The 17,308-nt window shown below is 37.2% G+C and overlaps 1 protein-coding gene across 3 annotated transcripts in view; it reads left to right on the top strand.

Annotated features, from left to right (window-relative positions):
• The window catches only part of LOC150101797 (calcium-activated chloride channel regulator 3A-1-like), a 78,812-nt gene that overhangs the window by 39,924 nt on the left and 21,580 nt on the right, over positions 1 to 17,308 (top strand). For all 3 annotated transcript variants that reach the window (XM_090400519.1, XM_090400518.1, XM_090400517.1), the window contains 3 exons: positions 15,182 to 15,355; positions 15,440 to 15,740; positions 16,394 to 16,500. In XM_090400519.1, the coding sequence (XP_090256645.1) occupies positions 15,191 to 15,355; positions 15,440 to 15,740; positions 16,394 to 16,500 (573 nt within the window). In that variant the 5' untranslated portion in view covers positions 15,182 to 15,190. The remainder of the gene's footprint in view (positions 1 to 15,181; positions 15,356 to 15,439; positions 15,741 to 16,393; positions 16,501 to 17,308) is intronic.

The raw sequence follows: 17,308 nt of genomic DNA, 5'->3' as shown, positions 1-17,308 counted from the left end.
CTTGTAAAAACAAAATAAAGGAGGCACTTCTCTTACTTATCTAATGCAGTGTTTACAAAATAAATAAATAAATAAATAAATAATAATAATAATAATAATAATAATAATAATAATAATAATAATAATAATAATAATAATAATAATAATAACAGAAACATGATAGTAAAACATACTTTCTCCTGGCTGGTAGACCTAAGTAATATATGAAGAATTAATATCTTCCTAATTTGAACCTGGAATGAAATATGATCCGAAAAATGATGACAATACAAAGTACAATTTATCCATCATGTTACATTAAACAATTATAAAATATTGCAATTATAAATTCAAGAGAAAAATTATTTTCTCTTGAATTGAAAATTTTCTCTTAATAAAAAACTTATTAAGAAAATTTTGGGAAGTGCTTCACAACTATTTTCGCTACAATCAATATTTTAGTATTGATTGTAACAAACAAACAAACAAACAAAAAAGTGTAAGTGAATTTTGACTGTTAGAATGCAGCACCACTTATCATGATTTAATTACACAGTGTGTAACAACAAACGCAGTTTCTGATTATATACTTTTGATGAATGTCGTATGTTAATCCATTTATTTTGTGATAGTTTATGGAGATTTCTCGGTACGTTTATTTATTTATTATTTTCTGTAACTTATGCGTTGTGTCAAAGTTATTTTGTTGAATAATGTCTTGACCATCATTATCATTGGAGGAGAGAGAGGACAGAGGATTTAATGTTACGCTGTTATTTTATCGGTGCCATTGCAGCGAATGCAGTCAGCGCTATAACTAGAGAAGTGCATGGAACGTTAAGGGTGCAGCATTCAGGGAATTGTAATTTATAAAATAAATAAAGAGATAAAATAAAAGGGTAATCGAATCATGTAATCTCAAAAAATAATTATATTAATGTTTAATATTTAATGTAAAATTAAATATATTAGTGTATTGATATAACATTAGTTTAGGGTGACAATACTAAAATTGTCAATGCTACCTAACGACTGGTCAGTAATCGTCAATAGTGTTGATCATAATAAAAAAAAATAATAAAGGATCTTTCGGAAGTCAATAAAAGGCTTATTGTGGGTTTCCGTATGGCTGGAGCCACGATTTTGAAAACAGCAGAGCTCATTGGTTTCTCAAAAAATCAGATATCCCGAGTGTTTAATCAGTGTAAAAATAACCCACATCGCTTGTCTAAGAGGCGTAACTGTGGTCCTAAGACAGTCTGTCAGGAACTGGATCGCCATCGTCTGGGAAGGCTTGTACGGACAAACAGAAATTCTTGTGTGTCGAGCTGCACCCGACTTTTAATCTCACCGAACTATTATTATTATTATTATTATTATTATTCCTGACACCTCCAAGGAGTCTGAAGACTCATCGCGGGAGGACACCTGCAAACTGTCTCAACCACTACACCGAACCTCTACTACGAATCATCTCCATCAACGCCATCTACCGCCCACCTCCACCACCAGAACTAGTATTTTTTGTCCGTAAATTGTGTGTGTTCTGAAGGGCCAGAACTATGCGCAGGGAATTGAATAGGATCGGTATTAAATAAAAGTTTCTAATTCAGTGACCGGTATGTGTATCTCTACTGGTAAGCTCACGTTACCCGAATGTATGTTTCGGTCGATTCTCCTCTCCTTCCATCTGTCTTCAAGGAAACGTTCCATAGTCTAGATATTATCTTGATTACATGGTGTTGAATCTTTCGACACTTTCCTCGTATCCAAGGGGTCCAGGTCATCATATCTGAGCGCAGTAATTCAGATATGGTCCTATAAAAATATTACAGTACTCTTTAATTCTTGTTTTACTACTGATGAGATAAAATGTGTATAACTGTATCTTTACTACGAGAAACTGCAAAATATATTGCATAGGTATTAGCGTGCTAAGATGTGTTTTTGAGAAGTATTTTTTATTTCAGAAGTACATACAGTACTATGTTTAGATAATGCCCAATGAAAACACACAAAAAATTCAAATAGATAACCATTCTGTAAATTTATTTTTATTTGTTTATTTATATTATATTATTTTTTATTTATTTATTTTGTATGATTACATCGTAAATGCACTAACTCGATAGATATTTCTGTATTAATATATAGCACGTTCAATATTTCCAGCTCAATAGTATATTTTCTTGAAACTTGTGACGAGATCTTGGTTCAATATTTCCCACATTAAAATAATCACCGTGTATTTGAATGTTTGGAATGATAATATGATTGGTTTACCAATAAGCTTTGGCAGTATTGTACACCATATAATTTGCAATATATGATATTTATTATTTTTTCAATAAAATCAATTATAGAATAATAATGCTTGCTAGAATTGCGAAGTTTTTCTGGGAGAAGCTATAACATAATTGTGCGTAGCTTTCAAAAGGTAACTGTTGCAGTTTCTTATAAAAATAATATTTTTCTTGTTTATTGTTCTGTGTGGTAAAGAGAGAAAGCGGAAGAAGTGCAAGTGTCTTTGGAGCTGATAACAAGGACGGATATTAATGCATCAAACGAACTAAGTGTGTATATACTGTGTGTGTGTGTGTGTGTGTGTGTGTGTGTGTGTGTGTGTGTGTGTGTGTGTGTGTGTGTGTGTGTGTGTGTGTGTGTGTGTGTGTACAAAAATATTCTGTTAAAATTAAAGTAAAATAAATATAAAGTGAAATAAAATATAAAGGTTACAACGAAGATTCGTAAGATTTATATTTGAACAATATTTCATATAAAGTATCGTAATTAAATATGGTAAATGAAATTGTATTATAATATAATTTTATCAATCAATTTTGTTTTCTGCTAATAATCTTTAGCACACATACAATAAACGAATGTTTGAAATATCTCCATGTGGACTTTGTTAGTCTCAACAGGTATTATTATTATTAAAGAAAAGTCTTTAAAAAAAAAAAAAGAGGAACGGTTCTCTCTCTTTCTACTCCCCCCCTCCAATATCTATATGCATGATATTAAGGAGCTACTTCTCATAGGCAAGATCTTCCGATATGCAGATGACATTGATCCATAATAATCCCAGCGCAGCCCAAGCAAACATGCAACATTACATAAACCTAATCACTAACTGACTCAGCACAGGTCCCATACACTTAAACTCTGATCAGACGAAATTAATGATATTCAGAAATCGACTGAGTTAAACTGGTTGACAAGAATATAACAATCCAACAACATCCACCCTCCACACTGAAACCACCACCATCACATCATGTGCAAAGCAATCTCCGGACAGCAATAGCAAGCATGCTTTACACATTAAAGTATTTAGTTCCTACACACATGAAAACACTATTATAATAATAGACTAAACATATTAAGATACATTACAACAACATATGCATTCTGTGAAGACTATACACTAAATAGATTAATATTGATTACAGCATAAGCATTGTTTCATCCAACTTTCTATAATATTGTCACTCTATTACAGAAACAAGTAGCTAACGGGAAACCTCCTTTTAACGAAGCCATGTTGTTCTCTGAAACTGCCAATTATTATTAATCCATCCTTTTGCCAACTTCTTTCAAAGCCATAACCATCACTCCTGTCTGTAATTTTCAAGCTCTGCTTTGGACCCGTCTTTATGGAGTGGAACTAACAGACTTTCCTATCATATGCTTGGGACGCTGCCGAAACTGAATTTACATTAAATAGCCTTTTCAAGGTAAGACCAATTCTTTTGCGCATCCACGGAACACACACACGATGATCTCCCATCTAATCTAATCTAATATAAGAATTCACATTGTGATGTTGCAATACCCCAAGCAAATTCAATTCGTCTACCTCGAAGATCACGTCAATGCCTATCCCAAATTTTATCTTCATCCGGATGATAACCGTCACAAAATAATCACTCAGTAATTCAACTATTTTTTTCAGATTTGTTACCTTCATACCAGCATAATTCCTTAAAGATCATTCCATAATCTTTTTTTTTTCACTCACTGCATAGCGAAAGAATTGCTTGAAATTCTCGTTGGCATACTCAGCTAATTTCACCTGGTAATGTGATTTTGCTTTCTGTACCAGCAAAAATTCTTTATCAGGGCTTTTCAAAAGAAAGCGAGTTAGATGGTCTCTTACAGAGGTTGCGGGGTTTAACCCTCTCGAAAACTCGGTTTTTATCTTGCAAACCAGACAGTGGTCATCAGAACACACACACACACACACACACACAAAACAGACATAATACACTGGCCTCATAGCATGAGTTGCTTCGGCCGAAAATCCTAAACAACCAATCAACCCAGCCTTCCGTACCATGCCAATCACTTTTGTTGTTGTATCTTATACTGTTCATGAGTTGGATGGTCACACTTTGCCTTATGTTCCTTCCACAATAATTTTTTCGAAGCTCGTACTTAATACTTAATTTTAATCTTTTTTATTCTCCTTACCCTAGGAATGCAGTCTGACATTATTACTTTCAACTACCCATGAATTATTTCCCATTTAGCACTGACCCTTTCATTGTAGTATATCATTCCATGGCATTACTCCAAGTTGTCCACTTGAAATGATTTTCTTCTCTATAATTCCACAATACATCCATTCTTAACTCAAATCCAAGCTTCTCGATTCACCAGTTCACTCAAACACATTCTCAAAGTATTTGTCTGTCAGTAAACCTGTACAAATTCCATTTCCCTTCCTTCATGTGTCTTTTCTTCTTTTCTGTCTACATCCTCATAATTACTCTTCCTTACTTGTAGAACCGATCGAATGATGCATATAATCTAAATCTACTCTTGCACTCCTAGGTGAATAGCAGAATCCCACAACAAGCATCGCCGTGTTAACTTTATCTCACGCTAAATAGATTCAAATGTATTTATGGCACACTCATGGTGACGTGACTGTGCCTCCCTCAGTCACGTCAACGTCCTTGGAACAAATCAAGCTTTGTTGGTAGCACCTCATCTGATATCATTAACAACACTCCACTAGCCATCTTGTTTTCCAAGTCTTCTCAAAAACATAGAATATATACGACTTTATATTCTATTTCTAAAACTATATCAATAAAGTCTCACTAATGACGATAATATCTGGGCAAGATATCGTAATCAAATACATAAATTCCTCACGCTTGTTTCTGATCATTTTGACGACACACACACACACACACACACACACACACACACACACACACACACACACACACACACACACACACACACACACACACACACACACACACACACACACACACACACACACACACACACACACACACACACACACACACACACACACACACACACACACACACACACACACACACACACACACACACACACACACACACACACACACACACACACACACACACACACACACACACACACACACACACACACACACACACACACACACACACACACACACACACACACACACACACACACACACACACACACACACACACACACACACACACACACACACACACACACACACACACACACACACACACACACACACACACACACACACACACACACACACACACACACACACACACACACACACACACACACACACACACACACACACACACACACACACACACACACACACACACACACACACACACACACACACACACACACACACACACACACACACACACACACACACACACACACACACACACACACACACACACACACACACACACACACACACACACACACACACACACACACACACACACACACACACACACACACACACACACACACACACACACACACACACACACACACACACACACACACACACACACACACACACACACACACACACACACACACACACACACACACACACACACACACACACACACACACACACACACACACACACACACACACACACACACACACACACACACACACACACACACACACACACACACACACACACACACACACACACACACACACACACACACACACACACACACACACACACACACACACACACACACACACACACACACACACACACACACACACACACACACACACACACACACACACACACACACACACACACACACACACACACACACACACACACACACACACACACACACACACACACACACACACACACACACACACACACACACACACACACACACACACACACACACACACACACACACACACACACACACACACACACACACACACACACACACACACACACACACACACACACACACACACACACACACACACACACACACACACACACACACACACACACACACACACACACACACACACACACACACACACACACACACACACACACACACACACACACACACACACACACACACACACACACACACACACACACACACACACACACACACACACACACACACACACACACACACACACACACACACACACACACACACACACACACACACACACACACACACACACACACACACACACACACACACACACACACACACACACACACACACACACACACACACACACACACACACACACACACACACACACACACACACACACACACACACACACACACACACACACACACACACACACACACACACACACACACACACACACACACACACACACACACACACACACACACACACACACACACACACACACACACACACACACACACACACACACACACACACACACACACACACACACACACACACACACACACACACACACACACACACACACACACACACACACACACACACACACACACACACACACACACACACACACACACACACACACACACACACACACACACACACACACACACACACACACACACACACACACACACACACACACACACACACACACACACACACACACACACACACACACACACACACACACACACACACACACACACACACACACACACACACACACACACACACACACACACACACACACACACACACACACACACACACACACACACACACACACACACACACACACACACACACACACACACACACACACACACACACACACACACACACACACACACACACACACACACACACACACACACACACACACACACACACACACACACACACACACACACACACACACACACACACACACACACACACACACACACACACACACACACACACACACACACACACACACACACACACACACACACACACACACACACACACACACACACACACACACACACACACACACACACACACACACACACACACACACACACACACACACAATTATGTTTCCCTGCTTCTGCACATCAGCTTACACTATGTTTGACACTTCCTTCAGGCACTTATTTCCAAAATTAATTTTAAATGCGTCCCATGCTTGAAATATAAGTTCCTTCGTTCCTCGAATTCATCCCATAAATCTACGTGTTGTTTACCATTCTTTCTATACATCCTATGAATTGATTCATTTGCTATCAAGGTTCTTAGATTCACTTGATATTCTATCAAAATGAAGCTACACACCTATAATCTTCACTTTCTCTCCTTTCTCTACCGTTTTCTTCAACAATATTTTCATTTCCTCTCTCATTCTTTAATATTTCGCTATTTTCAAATCATTTATATCCACAGCCTCCATCGAATCATTCACTTTTCGAACTTGCTTCCTAACAGCATCACTAACATCCTTACGTTTTTCTCCAAAAACACAATTTAGTCACATTAACATCCTTTATCAGGGAGTCGCCATATTGTCAGTTTATTGTCGCTTACACATTTTTTTTTCATGCTCTCCTAACTCTTACCACGAACTCCTCCCCCGCCTCCATTCCTCTCTGCCTTATCACCAGGCATCACATCTGTTAAACTTTAATATCGTTGACTGCTTATCACTTCAAGAAATGCTCTCTCGTCTATCAAGCTCTTAATAAATGCACTTCATAAATACATAAATCATAAATACACTTAATCTCCCTACAAACTATTCTCAACTCAGATTTTATGCATTCCAGCTCTTTTCTTACCACGTCCATGTTTCTCTCCAAGCAATAAAGGTCAGAGAATGGTCTGAAACTGAATCAGGAACTGTATTTGGAAGACACTATTAAATAATCTAAACAAAAAGTTTGTGAAACTATCAAATCAGCTGCTTATGTAACTGCCAATTATTAGTAACTGGAATTTCAGTCATACTAGATGAATCCTTATATATCATTTGAAAACTACTGTCTTGATATGAAGGACCAGCAACATATGATACCAGAGAACCAAATTTGAAATCTTATACCATGTCCTCAGTAAAGTTGTTCGATGGAAATGACTCAGATGGTGCAGAAGAGGAAGACGAAATGATTGCCTGTGTAATTAGAAATAAAATAAATAATAGAACGCCTTTTATTCCCCTATAATGGAGTCGCTGTTTTATCCTTATCTAACATTTGGAGACTGAGTGAGGAAGTTCAATCTCCATCGGTAACTAATCAGAGATTGCTAGCCTAATAATATCACTAATTATAAACGGCATACGATGAAGAGAAGGCTGATAAGTGCCGCCATCCCGTGTTCTATAAACCTAAAACTGTTTTTATTGTCTGAAATAGTGTGGGTTCAGCTATCGTTTTTCTTGAATTTAGAAAGAAAAATCCGAGTGTCAGAGATTTAAAAAAAAAAAACGCTTGCCAGTTCCAGCGATTGACCAACTTGGGAGTCAGGAGCTAGTTAAAGAAAGGTATAGAAAAAGTTCCTGAAGTCGTCCATTAGGAACGAACTTAGGTGTTTCTTTGGCCAGCCTAGTGCTATGTCTACAAACTCTACTTACACTTAGTTACATACGCTGTAACTCCAAGATAATTCTGACTGGCGGTTAATTCAACATTTACAGGAATAGCTTGAGAGAATAGTGACTCGAGTTAACTTAGGGACTTGGAGCAAACTATCCGAAAATACCAGCATCGTATCGGTTGCAAAACTGATCCCACTTCCAATGAAATATCTTCGCTCACTTCAGGTTGCCCTACGCAACATTCGCTTTGATCTATACTGCTTCTTACCAAAATCTCCTGGTGCTTCTGTTGAGCTGATCTGTTCTTTTCGAACATGATCCCCAGTGAAATCACAGAATCTCTAAGGGAATTTCGGAGCTTCTTACTCTCCCTTCTGCATAATAATTGTGTTCGTCTGTACGTTCTTGATGTCCAACATTAGTCGGCTAAACCTGAGTATTTTGAGTTATGTCCGGAAGTGTTCTGCTGCATAATAACTCAAGTATTCAGATATGATTTCTGTCTAACCTTTCACCCTGGAATCCTAATTCTTTCTAGGTGTGATGAAAGGAGATCCTGTAGAACGTTCACATTATTAAGGAAAATTGATTAAACCACCGCTTTCAGATCTCAGTATGTCATATCTTTAAGTATTAGAACAGGATGATCATAAGGACTTTAAAATTGTAAAATACGGGGATAATTGCTGATAACACTGCTTTGTCAGCCTAAAGCTACAAGCCCCCAACACGTTAATACTGCACCCATCAAAATATAACAATCGAAAATAACTAACCAATAATTGGTTATGTGCATTCTGAGCCAAACTGCTAGGATTCCTTATATACACCCTCTGTCCAAAAAGACAGATAGAAAATAAAACGCAGGCCAATTATAATTATTCAAGTCATTTATTTCAATCAATATACTCTCCCTCAGCTTCGATACAGCGTTTGGTATAGTCAATTAATTCTTTGAATGAGTTTTTTTATATCGGTTTCTAGGGATACTGTTGAGGGTCGTGGTTACTGCCGCTTGAACGTTTTTAATGGTGTCGTATCGCTTTCCTTTCATCGGCAAATGAAGTCGGGGGAAGAGAAAGAAATCACAGGGTGCTCAATCAGGTGAATACGGCGAATGATCGAACACACAAACTTGATTTTTGCTCAAAAACTGTCTCATAGTGTTCGAACCATGAGATGGTGCATTATCGTACAAAAGTGACCAGCTGCCTGCATCACGAAATTCACGCCGTACGCAACGGATTCTCGCTATCAATCGCTTTAAAACTCGACATGAAACTCACCACTGACTGTTTGGCCAGACGGTATGAATTCTTTGTAGATAATGCCTTGGAATCGTAGAAACAAATCAGCATTGTCTTTACCTTCTTACCAAAGCGAATTTGACTTCTCCAAGCGAATTTGTTTCGGATGCCCCTCTTCTGGTGGTCTCCACTCAGCACCCTGGGGCTTTGTTTCGGGCTCATACTCAAAACACCACATTTCGTCACCAGTAACGATCGTTTCAAGGAAGTTTTGTCCTTACGAGCGGTTTTAATGAGGGCAGTGTTCAGTTCGATACATTTTTTTGGTCATCGGTCAACTTGTGGGGAACAAATCCCGAATTCAATCTACGAAAGCTCAAACTCTCGGTCAAAATGTTCTGCACAGCTGATTTTGGAATCCCCAATTTATCTTCAATCAATCTCACGGGCGATTTTGAGTTTTATTTGATGAAATCAAGCACGTGTTGGATAACTTCGATCAGTCCAGTTTTTTGACGGCCCTACTTTCCGTCGTCCTCAAGCGTCTCACGACCACTTTGAAATCGCTTAAACCACTCGTAAACTTGAGTACGGGATAAGCATTCATCACCATATGCTTTTTGCAGCATTTGATGCGTTTCATATATATATATATATATATATATATTTATTTATTTATTTAATGACTTTAAACTGAGATAAAATATTAAGTTTTAATGAAAATGATACTAGTTTCAGCATTTTACAGCCTTCATCAGGTATCCACTAAAGGTAGAACACAATAATAAAAAAATTGAAGTTACAAAAAACTGAGAATTACAGGAAAAAATGCAATACATAATTGACACAAAAACCTATTTTTCAAGTTGTTCTATCCAGCGCGTCATTGTTGCGTGCGTGCTTGCAAGTTCTCATGAACGCCAGTATTGAACAACTGCAGCATGGCTATCAGGGATGTTGTAACTCAAATTGCTGTTCAAATGTTCAAGATTAAGGAGAATTTCCCTGGACTCCATGATTTTCCTTTCAAACTCATCACTGCAGCGAAAAATGTTTTCAGATTTATCCCAGCAAACTGAGTGACTCTGTAGATGATCATGAGGATTGTTTGAGAAAAGAACATGACTGGATAGCACAGATGCATATGATCTTTTATAGGAAATGTCTCTCTTATGCTCCTCTATACGTAGGTCAATAGATTTGTTAGTCTGTCCAAAATAAGGAATATTACAATCGCACCATAACTTGTGTACACCTGGATATTTCAGGTTATGATGAATAGGCTTCGGATGGCTTATAAGAGAACGGACTTTAGGAAGTGTAGTGAAAAACGTCCAGATGATGTATTTTTTAAGGATTTTAGCCAATTTATTGGGACTGAACTAATGTAAGGAATGGAGATTCTACCTTTAAAATCAGTAGTTTCCGTAGTACACTGCCTAGGAGAACTCAGAAGAAATTTATTAATCGTTTTTTCAGAATACCCATTTTGTTTAAAGATAAGAGAAAGGTGATTAATTTCTTTTTGGGGCTCATCTGATTCATTTAAAAGAGAGCGTGCTCTGCGTCCTAAGATAGAAATAGTTCCGAGCTTTTGTGGTGGAAAGTAACGAGATTGACAGTGCAGATATCTGTTGGCATGAGTGGGTTTTCTGTATATAGAGATTTTAAATCTATCAGAGCATCGTGTAAGAATTACATCCAGGAATGGAAGGCAGTTATTTCGTTCTAGCTCGGCAGTGAATTTTATATCACGTAGAATGCTGGTTGTTAAGATGATGAAGAAAATCCATGAGAGATGTGTGTCCATGCTTCCATATGATAAAAATGTCGTCAACATAACGCCTCCAAACTTTCTGCTTAAGTGAGAAGGACGATATGGCTTTCGTTTCAAAATCTTCTAGGAAAATGTTTGCTAAAACCGGGAATAAAGGGGTTGCCCATTGCTAGGCCTTGGTTCTGTTTATAAATGGAGTCCCTTTATCTGAAGTAGCCAGACTGAATACGATGCTTTAATAAAGCAAATATCATTTTACTCAATTTGTCCTTTAGTAATGTTAATACCTCCTCAGTAGGGACGTTAGTAAATAATGAGATAATCACAACTTGCTATGATATCATTTTCGCTGATGGAAATATATTTGATATGAAAAAAGAAATCTGTGGTGTTTTTGATGAACGATGAAGATTTATTGGAGAAACACTTGAGGTATTCTATATATATATATATATATATATATATATATATATATATATATATATATATATATATATATATATATATATATATATATATATATATATATATATATATATATATATATATATATATATATATGGGTGTGTGTATATCTCTTCTTCTTCTTCAACCTTCTGGTTCTGTCCATTGCTGAACGAAGGTCTCCCCCATGATTTTCCAGATCACTCAGTTTTCTGCCTCTCCCATCCATCTGTATGTATGTGTATATATATATAAATATATATATATATACATGTACACACACACACACACACACACACACTCTACCAATAATTGTCCGGACACTTTAGCAATTTACAATTGATATCAGCAGGCGAATTCTAATATCGGGTAGGTCCGCCTTTGGCTTTGATCACCTATTGCAACCTTTGCGGGAGGCTTTTCACCGATATGCCAATATGCGGCAGACATCAGGTGGAATTTGTCTCCATCCCTCCATCAAAGGAGCTGAGTTCAGCGACAGATCGAGGACGTGCTGCTCTGGACCTCAATCACCGCTCCAATTCGTGCCATAGGTGTTCAATGGGGTTGAGGTCAGGACTCTGCGCAGGCTAGGGCAGTCGTTTAATACCCATCTCTTCATACCATTCCATAACAGCTACAGCTTTGTGGCGTGGGACATTGTCGTCTTGATAGTTACACGGGACCGTTCCACACCTGATTATCCAGGATATCAAGGTACTGGACCGCCTTCATGGAATCTGCTGAATGCATACCATTACTCCTTCACCACCAAACTTTACTGTGGATACAACAATGTGGTAATAAGCGTTCGCCAGGCTGCCTCCACAACACAGGTGAACTTTGATTCATCGCTCCAGAGTACTATTTTCCACTGGTCAATTATCCAGTTCACACGCTCTTGGCTCCAGGCTAAACGATCCACCTTGTTCGTTGTTGTGATGTTCGGCTTGTGTGCCACTACTCTTCCGTGGAAACCCAGTAAATGGAGTTATTTTCTTACAATAGTAGTGCTCACCATGGTGTTACTGGTGCTCTGTAAGTCATCGTGGATGATCTGTGACGATTACAGCCGGTTTTTGTGTGCCACTCATTTTAATACCTTTCTGTCCCTGTCAGTCATTTTCGGTGGCCGCCATGGGTGTTTTTCTGCACTAGTGATGCCAGAACGTCTCCATATATTGATCATATTACTAATCGTTGATTTTGGCTGCTCCAGCTGAGCGGCAATGGCATGTGTGGACATGTAACCAACCTGACAGCCCACGATGACCTCTCTCGAAGTCACTGAGTTCACGTCGGGTTGCTATACCACCTGTAATCAACTGCTGCGATGAAATCCTGCTTCCTGCTATAGGTACACTGGTTTTTATGTTATTAACAAACCCAGAATGTTCCATAACTTCAAATAACAGAGATCTCCGGACAACTATTGGTAGTAGTGTATATATATTTTTCAATTTACTCATTTCATATGAGTAAATAATTGAAATAATCGAATTAAATATTTTCTCTCATGAGAAAAGAATAAATTTCCTTTCATATTTTATTCAATAATAATAACACATAATACAATAATAGAAGCTTCAGTCTAATAACACATCGTTATTGGCAATTTGTTATGGTTCCGAGCGAACAACGCCTAGCACTTTCAAGAATATCTGCATGAAACATGTATTTAGTTATTTATGAAAAAGCTATAATATACCTTCTGTATGATCACAACAGCTTTCCTACTAATGCAACACCTACACCAGTAGGTAACGGGTCGAAAATTAGGCATAGCTGATAACTTTCGCTGCAACTAAAGATTCTTAACAGTAAAGTAATTACTCACCTAAGCCTTAAAAATAACTTTACATATAGTCATAAAGCTTTATTAAACACATCCTCGCTTAAAAAAGCTCATCACCAAAATATAATTCACTGCAACAAAATAAAATAAAATAAAAACGATTACAAACTCTTCCAATTAACTTCAGAAAGCTACGTCGTAGAGCGCCCCCTCAATTTCATTACTCTCGGTGATATGGAATTTCTTGAAATTACGAAAACAATTTTGAAAAAAAAAATTATTATTATTATTATTAAGATATCGATTAAGAAACCAATTCTTAATTCATCACTTTCTTTAAATGGGAAACGAATAGAAAGAGTGACAAAGTTTAAATATCTCGGATGCTGGTTAAATGAAGAATGCAATTCAGAAATGGAAATAAAAGTTAGAATTGAAATGGCCAGAAAACATTTTCTCCTGATGAAATCAACACTGTGTAACGGCAACTTAAACTTAGAGCTTAGAGTAGGCATGGTTAAATGCTATGTATGGTCTATACTGCTGTACGGTGCAGAAACTTGGACCATGAAGACAACATCAATAAAAAAAAACTTGAATCCTTTGAGATGTGGTTATACAGGCGAATGTTAAAAATCCCATGGACAGCAAATACGTCCAACCAGGAAGTACTGAAACAAATGGGGAAATCACGTGAACTTTTAGATACCATAAAAAGAAGGAAAACTGCATATCTTGGCCATCCACTTCGTAATGAAAAATATAAAATACGTCAATTGCTTATAAAGGGAAGACAAATGGAAGAAGTGGACAAGGAAGATGAAGAAAATCTTGGCTGGCAGACATCAGATAGTAGACTGGCATGAGCTCTCAGGGACTGTTTAGATTGGCTGAGGATCGCTCAAAATTTGCCAAGGTGGTCGCTGACCTCCAATAGGAGATGGCACTCAAAGAAGAAGAAGATATCGATATTATTCTTCTGTATATTTTAATGAATGAAATCATACTAATTCTAAACATTCACATTTTCATGTTCTTATTTATATTTTCTTTATTTAGTTAGTTACCATGACAACAGTAGTAAAGTGGTTGCTATGGGTTTTGAGCGCCATCGTGTTACTAATAGGAGGCCACAGTTACCAACTCAAACTCAATGACCATGGCTATGAAGACATATTGGTTACCGTTGACAGGAGCATTCCTGAAGACAGCGACTTGGTGGACGCAATCAAAGTATGCAACTTCTATAGTGTTTATTGCCCTGAAATCCAATAATAACGTGGCTTAATTTTCTGCTAATGTTTTGTTACATTTTAGGAAATGTTTACCGATGCAAGCAAATATTTATTCGAAGCCACCAGTGGACGCTTGTTCTTCACAGATGTTATCATAGCGTTGCCAAACACATGGACTGAGAAAGATGAGTACGTGGTTACCAGTAAGATGGATTATTCCAGTGAATCTTTAATTAAGGTGAAGCCACCAAATTCTCTTCATGGAGATCGTCCCTATACACTCCAACCGGAAGGATGTGGAAAGCCTGGACACTACATTCATCTAACTCCTAATTTTTTAAAAGATTCAAGAGGTCCTCTCAAAGAACTGTATGGTAATGCAGGTAAGACCAAACCCTTGCTTTATATATTTGTCTTTCGATATATGATGGATGTCAGTTCAATGTCAGTACATTTAAAATCATTCACTTCGACGTGATTAGATATCCAATGTCGTATTATATTGGTGGGATTAGGCTAGAAGAAATTGATGAGGCTAGGGATCTTGGAGTGTTAGTAAATAGGAAGTTGAAGTTCAGGGACCATGTAGGAAATATTGCAAATAGAACTCAAAAGATAATTTCAATTCTGAAACGAATGTTCACATGTAAAGATAAGGTTGTCATTTTGCCTCTTTACAAGGCCTTGATAAGACCTCACTTGGACTATTGTGCACATCTCGTCTCCTGGTTTCTGTTGTGTTAAAAATGATATCCGGATTGTGGAATACTCATTATGAAGACAGATTTTTTACCAAACGTAATAATGATTTCACGCAAGTTTTGTTTATTCATATAGTTGGTAAGATTATATGCTAAATTACTGAAATGCCAAACATACTTTAATGTTATTATTTATTCTTTTGTTTGTTTTATTTTATTTTTAGTCTTGTAGTAATATAGTAAATATAGAGATCAGTAATCGTATTTGGAAATACTCTAAATGGATTTTGTTTATTTATTTATTATTTTTTTTTCATTCTGATTTCATTTCACAGGTCGACAGCTGATTCATCAATGGGCTCATCTGAGATACGGAATATTTGATGAACAAGGTAATTCTGGGGATCCCTTGCATCCAGTTTATTACCAGAAGGATGGAGAGGTATAAATAGTGACATCTATAAAAGTCTAATATTGAAATTTACAAAACAAAATCGTAAAAATAAGACTATATTTAAAAATTGTATATTAAAATAGGAAAACGTAATATTAAAAAAGAGAGGGGGAAGAAAAGCTGACTCCTACAAGAATCGAGTTATAAAATTTATCCACGAGTAACTATAATCCAGTTGTACTGATAATAAATGAAGATATTTTTTTTATTTATTATAAAAAATACTTTTTTGTGGATTATTATGAATTAATTTTATTAAAAGTCATCTAGGGCTTTATTTCAACCAACTCCCAAGTTAGCCACTCTCTCTCTCTCTCTCTCTCTCTCTCTCTATTTATAGTAGATAGAGAGAGAGAGATAATACAATTAATAAAATAAGATAATAAATAATAAAAAATAAAATAACCTTCCCTTTGAGCTTTCCAGCACTCAGCAAAATGAATTACCTACATATAATACTATTTTGGAATAGGAACACGAGGTGGCGATACTTGTCCGCTATATTCTGGTTACCTTCATCCTACAAGTCTCGGAAAAGTGCACTGAGTCTGCATTGATGATGGAAGTTGGGGAGTGGAGTCTATCAGATTAAAAAACGTTGAGCTAAATTAATGCACAATATTCCCTTTAAAGAATGAAAATACGTTAGAATATTTTATTTTATTTTTTATCATTAAAATAATTAGCTATTACATATTTGAGAGTATATTTGAGAGGTGCAAGGGGTGATGTTGAATTCATGCCTCAGCAAATTAGTGTAATGAGTGCAGGGAAATTAGTGATTATTATGGGGGAT

The sequence above is a fragment of the Typopeltis vanoorti genome, chromosome 11 (genome assembly GCF_054136105.1).
Source record: "Typopeltis vanoorti isolate ZY-2024b chromosome 11, IOZ_Tvanoo_1.0, whole genome shotgun sequence".
NCBI classification, from domain to species: domain Eukaryota; kingdom Metazoa; phylum Arthropoda; class Arachnida; order Uropygi; family Thelyphonidae; genus Typopeltis; species Typopeltis vanoorti.
Note: the sequence above shows the minus strand (reverse complement) of the source record. Positions and strands in the feature narration are given on the sequence as shown.